The following is a 12,845-nucleotide window of genomic DNA, read 5'->3' on the forward strand; positions in this document are numbered from 1 at the left end:
AATTTTAAAAAATGGTGCCTACAAAGGTTGTTCCTTTTTTAATTCTTAACAAGTTTTATTTGAAAAATATTTTGACACAAACAATATTTAGGAAGATATCCTTAAATTTCATTTCTGTACTATTCAGAGGGAAATTAAAAAATTGATAATTTTAAAAAATGTTGCCTACAAAGATTGTTCCTTTTTTAATTCTTAACCAGTTTTATTTGAAAAATATTTTGATGCAAACAATATTTAGGAAGATCTCCTTAAATTTCATTTCTATACTATTCAGAGGGAAATTAAATAATTGATAATTTTAAAAAATTGTGCCTACAAAGGTTGTTCCTTTTTTAATTTTTAACAAGTTTTATTTGAAAAATATTTTGATACACACAATATTTAAGAAGATATCCTTAAATTTCATTTCTATACTATTCAGAGGGAAATTAAAAAATTGATAATTTAAAAAAATGTTGCCTACAAAGGTTGTTCCTTTTTTAATTCTTAACAAGTTTTATTTGAAAAATATTTTTATACAACCAATATTTAGGAAGATATCTTTAAATTTCATTTCTATACTATTCAGAGGGAAATTAAAAAATTGATAATTTAAAAAAATGTTGCCTACAAAGGTTGTTCCTTTTTTAATTCTTAACAAGTTTTATTTGAAAAATATTTTTATACAACCAATATTTAGGAAGATATCTTTAAATTTCATTTCTATACTATTCAGAGGGAAATTAAAAAATTGATAATTTTAAAAAATGTTGCCTACAAAGGTTGTTCCTTTTTTAATTCTTAACAAGTTTTATTTGAAAAATATTTTGATACAAATAATAATTAGAAAAAGAATCTTAAATTCCATTTCTATACTATTCACAGGGAAATTAAAAAGTTGGTAATTTTAAAAAATGGTGCCTACAAAAGTTGTTCCTTGTTTAATTCTGAACAAGTTTTATTTGAAAAATATTTTGATACAAACAATATTTAGGAAGATATCCTTAAATTTCAATTTTGTACTATTCAGAGGGAAATTTAAAAGTTGATAATTTTAAAAAATGTTGCCTACGAAGGTTGTTCCTTGTTGAATTCTTAACAAGTTTTATTTGAAAAATATTTTGATATAAACAATAATTTGGAAGATAATCTTGAATTTCCATTTCTATACTATTCACAGGGACATTAAAAAATTAATAATTTTTAGAAATGTTGCCTACAAAGGTTGTTCCTTTTTTTATTCTTAACAAGTTTTATTTGAAATATATTTTGATACAAACAATAATTAGGGAGATAACCTTGAATTTCCATTTTAATACTGTTCACAGGGAAATTAAAAAATTAATAATTTAAAAAAATGTTGCCTACAAAGGTTGTTCCTTGTTGAATTCTTAACAAGTTTTATTTGAAAAATATTTTGATACAAACAATTTTTAGGAAGATATCCTTAAATTTCATTTCTGTACTATTCACAGGGAAATTAAAAAATTGATAATTGTAAGAAATGTTGCCTACAAAGGTTGTTTCTTTTTTAATTCTTGACAAGTTTTATTTGAAAAATATTTTGATACAAGCAATAATTGGGAAGATTATCTTGAATTTCGTTTCTATACTATTCACAGGGAAATTAAAAAATTGATAATTTTAAAAAATGGTGCCTACAAAAGTTGTTCCTTTTTTAATTCTTAACAAATGTTATTTGAAAAATATTTTGATACAAGCAATAATTGGGAAGATAATCTTGAATTTCGTTTCTATACTATTCACAGGGAAATTAAAAAATTGATAATTTAAAAAAATGGTGCCTACAAAGGTTGTTCCTTTTTTAATTCTTAACAAGTTTTATTTGAAAAATATTTTGATTCAAACAATATTTAGGAAGATATCCTTAAATTTCATTTCTATACTATTCAGAGGGAAATTAAAAAATTGATAATTTTAAAAAATGTTGTCTACAAAGGTTGTTCCTTTTTTAATTCTTCACAAGTTTTATTTGAAAAATATTTTGATAAAAACAATAAGGCCGAGTTTATACAGACGATTTAGCTGTAAATTTAAATTTAAAAATTTAGCTGTAAGAGTTAAATGTATTGAAACCCCATGTATCGTTTATACAAAGCTGTAAGATTTAGCTGTAAATATAAAGTTGGTCAACTTTTCTAAATTTACAGCGTCACACATGCGCAAGACGACCTCAATCAGCTGTATCTGGCTGTATCCAATGATGGGCCGATGTAAATAGCGCGTTCTAACCTAACCTCAACAGTTGTTTATTTCTGTGCCAACAAAATGAGCGAATTCGATGGAAAATTAATTAAAATTGTTGAGAACTACCGATATATTTACGATAAAAAATGTTCTGAACATAAAGATAACATATTGGTAGAAAATGACAACACAAAAACTAGTAATATTTTGTTTCTTGAGGTTGCGATTCTGTAAATCTTAAATTCTGTATAAATCAATTTTTTTCTTAAAGCTAAATAAAATCCTTAAATCTAAATCTTTAAATTTAAATTTACAGCTAAATTCTGTATAAACCCGGCATAATGAGGAAGATAACCTTAAATTTCATTTCTATACTATTCACAGGGAAATTAAAAAATTGATTAATTTCAAAAATGTTTTGATAAAAGAAATTATACTCTCGGAATGCAGAATAACATGCTTTCAAATGATATCAATTCTGATTTTTTGATGCTAAAAAAAATCAAGTTGACACTGCATCTTGAAAAATTTGACAGCTAAACAGTTAATCCGACAAGTACTTTTGGCGATATTAAGCCAGATTCATACTTAATGAATGATATGAAAATTTCGCCGCCTCGGCGATGATATTATCTTTATGATTAAGAAAACTTTCGTTATTTAAGTAAATTGTGCTTTTGCCTCAGCAGCTTCGCTGCCTCGGCAATGATATTACTTTTATAATGAAGAAAACTTCGTTTTTTAAGCAAATTTGACAGTTAAGCAGTTGATCCGACAAGTATGGCGATATTAAGCCAGATTCATACTTAATGAATGATATGAAAATTTCCTGTTTTGTGTACTCGCATTTTAATGAAGAAAACTTTCGTTTTTTAAGCAAATTGCCCTCTTGCCTCAGCAACTTCGCCGCCTCGGCGATGATATTATCTTTATGATTAAGAAAACTTTCGTTTTTTAAGTAAATTGTGCTTTTGCCTCAGCAGCTTCGCTGCCTCGGCAATGATATTACTTTTATAATGAAGAAAACTTCGTTTTTTAAGCAAATTTGACAGTTAAGTAGTTGATCCGACAAGTATGGCGATATTAAGCCAGATTCATACTTAATGAATGATATGAAAATTTCCTGTTTTGTGTACTCGCATTTTAATGAAGAAAACTTTCGTTTTTTAAGCAAATTGCCCTCTTGCCTCAGCAACTTCGCCGCCTCGGCGATGATATTATCTTTATGATTAAGAAAACTTTCGTTTTTTAAGTAAATTGTGCTTTTGCCTCAGCAGCTTCGCTGCCTCGGCAATGATATTACTTTTATAATGAAGAAAACTTCGTTTTTTAAGCAAATTTGACAGTTAAGTAGTTGATCCGACAAGTATGGCGATATTAAGCCAGATTCATACTTAATGAATGATATGAAAATTTCCTGTTTTGTGTACTCGCATTTTAATGAAGAAAACTTTCGTTTTTTAAGCAAATTGCCCTCTTGCCTCAGCAACTTCGCCGCCTCGGCGATGATATTATCTTTATGATTAAGAAAACTTTCGTTTTTTAAGTAAATTGTGCTTTTGCCTCAGCAGCATAGCTGCCTCGGCAATGATATTACTTTTATAATGAAGAAAACTTCGTTTTTTAAGCAAATTTGACAGTTAAGCAGTTGATCCGACAAGTATGGCGATATTAAGCCAGATTCATACTTAATGAATGATATGAAAATTTCCTGTTTTGTGTACTCGCCTTCTTGCCTCAGCAGCTTAGCCGCCTCAGCAATGATATTACTTTTATAATAAAGAAAACTTTCGTTTTTTAAGCAAATTGCCCTCTTGCCTCAGCAACTTCGCCGCCTCGGCGATGATATTATCTTTATGATTAAGAAAACTTTCGTTTTTTAAGTAAATTGTGCTTTTGCCTCAGCAGCTTCGCTGCCTCGGCAATGATATTACTTTTATAATGAAGAAAACTTCGTTTTTTAAGCAAATTTGACAGTTAAGTAGTTGATCCGACAAGTATGGCGATATTAAGCCAGATTCATACTTAATGAATGATATGAAAATTTCCTGTTTTGTGTACTCGCATTCTTGCCTCAACAGCTTAGCCGCCTCAGTAATGATATTACTTTTATAATGAAGAAAACTTTCGTTTTTTAAGCAAATTGCCCTCTTGCCTCAGCAGCTTCGCTGCCTCGGCGATGATATTATCTTTATGATTAAGAAAACTTTCGTTATTTAAGTAAATTGTGCTTTTGCCTCAGCAGCTTCGCTGCCTCGGCAATGATATTACTTTTATAATGAAGAAAACTTCGTTTTTTAAGCAAATTTGACAGTTAAGTAGTTGATCCTACAAGTATGGCGATATTAAGCCAGATTCATACTTAATGAATGATATGAAAATTTCCTGTTTTGTGTACTCGCATTCTTGCCTCAACAGCTTAGCCGCCTCAGTAATGATATTACTTTTATAATGAAGAAAACTTTCGTTTTTTAAGCAAATTGCCCTCTTGCCTCAGCAGCTTCGCTGCCTCGGCGATGATATTATCTTTATGATTAAGAAAACTTTCGTTTTTTAAGTAAATTGTGCTCTTGCCTCAGCAGCTTCGCTGCCTCGGAAATGATATTACTTTTATAATGAAGAAAACTTTTGATTTTAAAGCAAATTGCCCTCTTGCCTCAGCAGCTTCGCTGCCTCGGCGATGATATTACTTTTATAATGAAGAAAACATTCGTTTTTGAAGTAAATTGCGCTCTTGCCTCAGCAGCTTAGCTGATATGACATATTTATGATAAAGAACGTTTCCTAAATTATTTCTTAAGATGAGGAAATAATAATTTGAATTTTTAGTATGATAAATTTTGAAAATAAATGAATGAATCAAACGAAATTATTGAATTAGAAAGTTTTTCGCGATCGAGAAGAGTCGACAAAGATAGATATAGATATAAAAGTGGGTAGGCTCGGTCGTTGTTAATTTGCAAAATTGATACGGAAGTTTGCTCTTGATAATTGTGCAGTCAGCAGTAATGCCGCCGCTACCAGGAGGGTCCCGCGGGACGCGAGTCCGAATCCATCGCCCAGATTGTAATGCAAATTGTGTTTGCTCGCGAATCAGACCGATTGCAATCGGGAAATCTACCCCCCCAACTCTCCCGTATCCCTCTCACGACTTCGAAACGGTTTCGTTTCAACGAATTTCGATTCGAAAAAAAAATAAATAAAGAAAAACCATTTTTTTAATTTCAGCGTCGACCAAAACAATTTCACCCCTACCAACCTAATCGTCGAAAACAAAAAGAAAAAGGATCGGAGAAAAGATATCGACGATCACCATCTCGACGAGTCAAGTTGTAGCGAGGACGAAACCAATAATTTACACGGTGAGTCAAATTCATTTATTAAACGCCGAATTGAATTGTTTAAGGGGTTGTTAAAATCGATATAGTAATTTTTAATTTCAACATAATAACGCCGACGCGGCTATTTCTCGTAATGCGATTTCAAATTAAATATTGAGCAAATCGCTATTTGATTAATCTGGCGCTCCAGCTTTTCGCCCAACTCTAAATAGATATATATATATTATGAATTTACCGCGAAACTCGTTGTATTCTTTTTTTGTTATTATTAGTGTTTTATTTACATAATCAATCCGATTGGAATTAAAACTGCTTCAATATCAATTTGTGTAATTGAATTACGCAGAAATTTTCCATCAAAAGCAGGAATTTATTTCATTTCGAGAATTTATATTAATTTCAATATTTAAAACCTTTCAATACACGCAGTCTTCGTCATCATATATCATTCAAGTTCACTCATTGAATGGCGCTAAGTGCGCCATCTCTTATCAAGGAGGTTCAAAACTAATTTTATGAAAAGAAATTTTTTTTGTGATCATTGTAACTCAATTAAGTATAAAAAGCATTAAAAATCGTTTAAAACGAGCCCAAACTCGACCTATTTCGATAATAAATGTTGCAAATGTCAAAATATTAACGTTTGGATTTTGACAGTTGTCATTTAATTTAGTTTTGAGATTTTTGAAACTAAATTAAGCGTAACAAGCATTTAAAATCGTTTAAAACGAGCCCAAACTCGACCTATTTCGCTAATATATGTTGCAAACGTCAAAATATTGACGTTTAGATTTTGACAGTTGTCATTTAATTTGTTTTGATATTATGAAAACTGAATTAAGTATAACAAGCATTAAAAATTATTTGAAAGGAGCCCAACCTCGACCTATTTCGATAATAAATGTTGTAAATGTCAAAATATTAACGTTTGGATTTTGACAGTTGTCATTTAATTTATTTTTAGATTATGAAAACTAAATTAAGTATAACAAGCATTAAAAATCATTTGAAACGAGCCCAATCTCGACCTCTTTCGATAATAACTGTTGCAAACGTCAAAATATTGACATGTGGATTTTGACAATTGTCACTTATTTTTTTTTTGAGATTGTTGATACTTAATTAAGTACAACAAGCATTAAAAATCGTTTAAAACGAGCCCAAACTTGACCTATTTCGATAATATATGTTAGAAACGTCAAAATATTGACGTTTGGATTTTGACAGTTGTCATTTAATTTATTTTGAGATTTTTTAAACTAAATTAAGCGTAACAAGCATTAAAAATCGTTTAAAACGAGCCCAAACTCGACCTATTTCGATAATAAATGTTGCAAATGTCAAAATATTAACGTTTGGATTTTGACAGTTGTCATTTAATTTAGTTTTGAGATTTTTATAACTAAATTAAGCGTAACAAACATTTAAAATCGTTTAAAACGAGCCCAAACTCGACCTATTTCGATAATATATGTTGCAAACGTCAAAATATTGACGTTTAGATTTTGACAGTTGTCATTTAATTTGTTTTGAGATTATGAAAACTAAATTAAGTATAACAAACATTAAAAATCATTTGAAACGAGCCCAATCTCGACCTATTTCGATAATAACTGTTGCAAACGTCAAAATATTGACATGTGGATTTTGACAATTGTCACTTACTTTTTTTTTGAGATTGTTGATACTTAATTAAGTACAACAAGCATTAAAAATCGTTTAAAACGGGCCCAAACTCGACCTATTTCGATAATATATGTTAAAAACGTCAAAATATTGACGTTTGGATTTTGACAGTTGTTACTTATTTTTTTTTTTGAGATCATTGATTCTAAAGTAAGTGTAACCAGCACTAAAAATGGTTTAAAACGAGCCGAAACTCGACCTATTTCGATAATATATGTTAGAAACGTCAAAATATTGACGTTTGGATTTTGACAGTTGTCGTTTAATTTATTTTGAGATTTTTTAAACTAAATTAACCGTAACAAGCATTTAAAATCGTTTAAAACGAGCCCAAACTCGACATATTTCGATAATATATGCTGAAAACGTCAAAATATTGACGTTTGGATTTTGACAGTTGTCATTTAATTTATTTTGAGATTTTTGAAACTAAATTAAGCGTAACAAGCATTAAAAATCATTTGAAACGAGCCCAACCTCGACGCATTTCGATAATAACAGTTGCAAACGTCAAAATATTGACATGTGGATTTTGACAATTGTCACTTACTTTTTTTTTTTTTGAGATTGTTGATATTTAATTAAGTACAACAAGCATTAAAAACCGTTTAAAACGACCCCAACCTCGACCTACTTCGATAATAAATGTTGCAAACGTCAAAATATTGACGTTTAGATTTTGACAGTTGTTACTTACTTTTTTTTTTGAGATCATTGATTCTAAAGTAAGTGTGACCAGCATTAAAAATGGTTTAAAACGAGCCGAAACTCGACCTATTTCGATAATATATGTTAGAAACGTCAAAATATTGACGTTTCGATTTTGACAGTTATTACTTACTTTTTTTTTGAGATTATTGATTCTAAATTAAGTACAACAAGCATTAAAAATCGTTTAAAACGAGCCCAAACTCGATCTATTTCGATAATATATGTTAGAAACGTCAAAATATTGACGTTTCGATTTTGACAGTTGTCATTTAATTTGTTTATGAGATTGTTGAAACTAAATTAATCATAACAAGCATTAAAAATCGTTTAAAACGAGCCCAAACTCAATCTATTTCGATAATATATGTTAGAAACGTCAAAATATTGACGTTTGGATTTTGAGAGTTGTCATTTAATTTGTTTATGAGATTGTTGAAACTAAATTAATTTTAACAAGCATTAAAAATCGTTTAAAACGAGCCCAAACTCGACCTATTTCGATAATATATGTTACAAACGTCAAACTTGACGTTTAAATTTTGACAGTTGTCATTTCATATTTGAATTTAATCGTAAAAACATCACGTCCGGTGTAAAATTAAAGCGGACTTTCAAAATAAAATCAATTTTGTGATTACTTCGAAATTTCAAAGATATTTTGACAGCTGTCAAAACAATTATAAATGTAACTTGGTCGATTTTACCCCAAAATATATCGTGTTGGGTATCATATTAAATCATTTTTTGATTTTTAAATTTTGTTAACTGTCAAATTTCGAAATTATGTGACAGCTGTCAAAATAATTTTAAATACATCTTCGACGATTTTACCCGAACATATGTGGTGTCAGATATCAATTTAAATTATTATCTGAGAATTATTTTAGCTGTCAAATTTTTACTTCAATTTGACAGCTGTCAATATATTTTTTAAATAAATACGTAATTATATTGGGTATCAAATTAAAGCATTTTTTTTTCAAAATTAAGTAATTTAATGTTTATTAAATGATAACTGTCAAATTTCAATTTTGACAGCTGTCAAAATGATTGTGATTATATCTTCATCATTTTTCCTCGAAAATATTTCGTGTTTGGAATCAAATTAAATCATTTTTTTTAAATTTAAATAATTTGATATTTATTTTTCTTAACTATCAAATTTTAAATTAATTTGACAGCTGTCAAAATAATTATAATTACATCTTCATCATTTTTATTCGAAAATATATCGTGTTGGGTATCAAATTAAATCATTTAATGAGTATTAAATAATTATATATTTAAATTTATTTTAGCTGTCAAATTTAAAGTCTATTTGACAGCTGTCAATCATAAATTTTAACGAAAATATACCGTGTTTGGTATCAAATTAAATCATTTCTTGTAGAAACAATAAAAATTTCTTAATATTTTATTAATTGTCAAATTTTAAATTAATTTGACAGCTGTCAAAATAATTTTAATTACATCTTCATCAGTTTCATTCGAAAATATATCGTGTTTGGTATCAAATTAAATCATTTAATGAGAATTAAATAAATATATATTAAAATTTTTTTTTGCTGTCAAATTGAAGGTTATCATAAATTTCAACGAAAATATACCGTGTTTGGTATTAAATTAAATCATTTCTTGTAACAAAGAATAAAAATTTCTTAATATTTTATTAACTGTCAAATTTTAAATTAATTTGACAGCTGTCAAAATAATTTTAGTTACATCTTTATCATTTTCATTCGAAAATATATCGTGTTGGGTATCAAATTAAATCATTTAGTGAGAATTAAATTATTAAATATTTAAATTTATTTTAGCTGTCAAATTTAAAGTCTATTTGACAGCTGTCAATCAAATTTTAACAAAAATATACCGTGTTTGGTATCAAATTAAATCATTTCTTGTAACAAAAAATAAAAATTTCATAATATTTTGTTAACTGTCAAATTTTAAATTAATTTGACAGCTGTTAAAATAATTTTAATTACATCTTCATCAGTTTCATTCGAAAATATATCGTGTTTGGTATCAAATTAAATCATTTAATGTAAATTAAATAAATATATATTAAATTTTTTTTTAGCTGTCAAATTGAAGGTTATGTGACAGCTGGTAATCGTGAATTTAAACGAAAATATACCGTGTTTGGTATCAAATTAAATCATTTCTTGTAGAAACAATAAAAATTTCTTAATATTTTATTAATTGTCAAATTTTAAATTAATTTGACAGCTGTCAAAATAATTTTAATTACATTTTCATCAGTTTCATTCGAAAATATATCGTGTTTGGTATCAAATTAAATCATTTAATGAGAATTAAATAAATATATATTAAAATTTTTTTTTAGCTGTCAAATTGAAGGTTATTTGACAGCTGGTAATCATAAATTTCAACGAAAATATACCGTGTTTGGTATCAAATTAAATCATTTCTTGTAACAAAGAATAAAAATTTCTTAATATTTTATTAACTGTCAAATTTTAAGCTGTCAAAATAATTTTAATTACATCTTCATCATTTTTATTCGAAAATATATCGTGTTGGGTATCAAATTAAATCATTTATTGAAAATTAAACAATTTTTTCTTAACCTGTCAAATTTGAAGTTTATTTGACAGCTGTCAATGATAAATTTTAACAAAAATATACCGTGTGGGGTATCAAATTAAAGCATTTTTCGCGAACATCATTTATTTACATTAATTTAAAATACTAAAACTACTTTTTTTCCAATAACACACCAATTAATTAATTTTAATACTGATTATTAATTCTAAACAAATTTTTTTTCCAATTTTTATTCATTTCACATCATCAGTTTCGACGACATCGATAACAACACTCGTTTTACCGCTATCATTCGAATTTTGCGACCGATTCTCCGCGACGATCTCGTTATTCTTATTATTATTATCGGCCATTTCCTCCGCGTGGCACAACTTCCTATGTTTATGCACGAAATAGTAACTCGGAAATTTCGATCCGCACGTTTTGCACGGATAATATTGCACGTTCATATCCAAAGGTTTCACCTCGCGTTTTTGAGGAACACTTCCACCACCTCCACTCGCCTCATTCCCCATCATTTTCGAATCCAAACTGACAGGGTTTAAATGTCGCCGCGCGTGTTTTTGATAACAATATTGCGATTTAAACGTGTGGTTGCAATACAAACACGTAAAAATTTCGGAATTTTTTTCCTCCGAATCGTTTCGCTTATTAATATTTTCATTCATCAACTTATTCATTGCTTCGTTTCTGTTGACCTTTTCGATTTGGTATTCATTTTCGACGTCGGTGCTTCCGTAATTTTTATTTAAAACGCGATGAAATCGAACTGGCCCGTCGCAACACGCCACGTCTATGATTACTTTGTCGTTGTTTTTTAGTTTGTGGCGAATTGAGGATTTTTCTGATTTCCTATCTATTTTTTCCTTTACAATTTCGACGTCCATTTTTGAAGTGGACGGTTGATTTAGGATTAATTCGTGATTTGAGACTGCTTTAAACGGGGTTTCTTCGGATTTTGTGAGATTAAAAGCGATTGGGGGGAAAATGGGTTGATGCGGGATTGGGGGTTTTCTGCTTGGGATTGGTTTGATGAGTTTGGTTCGGTTTTCGATGGTTGTGGGTTGGTTTTGCATCAAAAAGCTGCGGCATAACTCTAAAGCTCGCGGCATGTGGAGGATGTGGGTCGCGAGGAGGATGTTGTAAATGTTGTTGATGTTTAGGTCTAAATATCCGGTGTACATGAATGTTAGAAGCGAGGAAAATTCGTCGACGTTTACGTTGGGGACGACGATGGGGGTCGGGTCTAAAAAGAACTTTATTTAATTAATTAATTAATTAAATAATTAAGCAATTCTTTTTACCTGCTCGGTTAATTAGGGACGCTTTAAAAAACCCACTGTGTGCACTTAAAACAGTTCTATGCGCGGAGAATTCAGTCAAACTCGGCCCAACTTGCAAGATAACATCCGGGGATCCGCTAAATTGGGGGTTTCCACTTCCGGTGCAACTTCCGCTCCCCCCGGCGCCGCTTAAATTTAACGGGGAATTCTGCACCGGGATCGGAGGCGCTAAATTCGGGGTTAACGACAACCACGCGCGATACAACGAATACATTTTTTTTAAAAAAAAGTATTTAAAGTATTTTAGGAGCACTTTAAATTCTTTGAAAAGCTCTCGATGACACGTCGCGTCCGACTGTTCATAACACACTTTATAATCGTCGTTTATAACTCCATAAATTCAAATCGGCGGTGGTGGAGTGGTGGGGGAAAGGATCCCGCCGACGATTCGCGATCCCCAAAACATCATCATCACCACCCCAAGGGAACCACAACAACACAAGCACCAAAAAAAATCGCGATTGATTATTCGAATAATTAGCGCGAGTAGAACACGCGACGAAGAGAGAGATACATAATCTACACCTATCTATATCTATAATTGAGCCGGCGATGAATTTTTAAAAACCCGCTCCTTTTTTACGGTGTTATTACAAAGATAATCTACTAATGGCGGCGGTGAGAACAGATAAGCGCGTTTAAATTGAGTCCCGCCGCGGAAATTTCTTCATTGGCGTAATGTCCGGACATGAATTTTTAATAAGCGGATTTTATCGAAGCGTCGGTATCAAAAATTCATTTCGAAAAGGAGCTCCCGCGCAAAAAACGCTACAAAATGAGCCCAAACACGACATATTTATCGCTAAAATCGCCCGAATCGATAAAATGATATCGAATTAATGATATATCCATTAAAGCGATTTTAATCCGAGATTGATTAAAACTAAATAACGTATTAATTAATATTATTTAAAACCGTTCACCTTTAAAATTTACGAAAATGATATTAATATTAAATAAATGATATATTATTAAAGATGATATGATTTTAATTTAGTACAGACTT

The 12,845-nt window shown here is 29.8% G+C and overlaps 2 protein-coding genes and 1 long non-coding RNA gene across 5 annotated transcripts in view; 1 reads left to right on the forward strand and 2 right to left on the reverse strand.

Moving 5' to 3' along the window:
- The window catches only part of LOC111415336 (nuclear receptor corepressor smrter), a 66,870-nt gene that overhangs the window by 27,087 nt on the left and 26,938 nt on the right, over nucleotides 1–12,845 (forward strand). Inside the window, exon 7 of the mRNA XM_071201080.1 lies at nucleotides 5,416–5,549. Within this exon, the coding sequence (XP_071057181.1) occupies nucleotides 5,416–5,549 (134 nt within the window). The remainder of the gene's footprint in view (nucleotides 1–5,415; nucleotides 5,550–12,845) is intronic.
- The window catches only part of LOC139432485 (uncharacterized), a 63,745-nt gene that overhangs the window by 21,585 nt on the left and 29,315 nt on the right, over nucleotides 1–12,845 (reverse strand). The window lies entirely within an intron of this gene.
- On the reverse strand, nucleotides 10,428–12,204 carry LOC111415339 (zinc finger and BTB domain-containing protein 8A). Its single transcript, XM_023046961.2, has 2 exons — nucleotides 11,801–12,204; nucleotides 10,428–11,742 (listed from the first exon to the last, which is right to left on the reverse strand). The coding sequence occupies exons 1-2, from the start codon at nucleotides 12,051–12,053 to the stop codon at nucleotides 10,730–10,732; spliced, it is 1,266 nt and encodes a 421-aa protein (XP_022902729.2). The 5' UTR covers nucleotides 12,054–12,204; the 3' UTR covers nucleotides 10,428–10,729.

This window comes from Onthophagus taurus, unplaced genomic scaffold, assembly GCF_036711975.1.
Source record: "Onthophagus taurus isolate NC unplaced genomic scaffold, IU_Otau_3.0 ScKx7SY_16, whole genome shotgun sequence".
Classification (NCBI taxonomy): domain Eukaryota; kingdom Metazoa; phylum Arthropoda; class Insecta; order Coleoptera; family Scarabaeidae; genus Onthophagus; species Onthophagus taurus.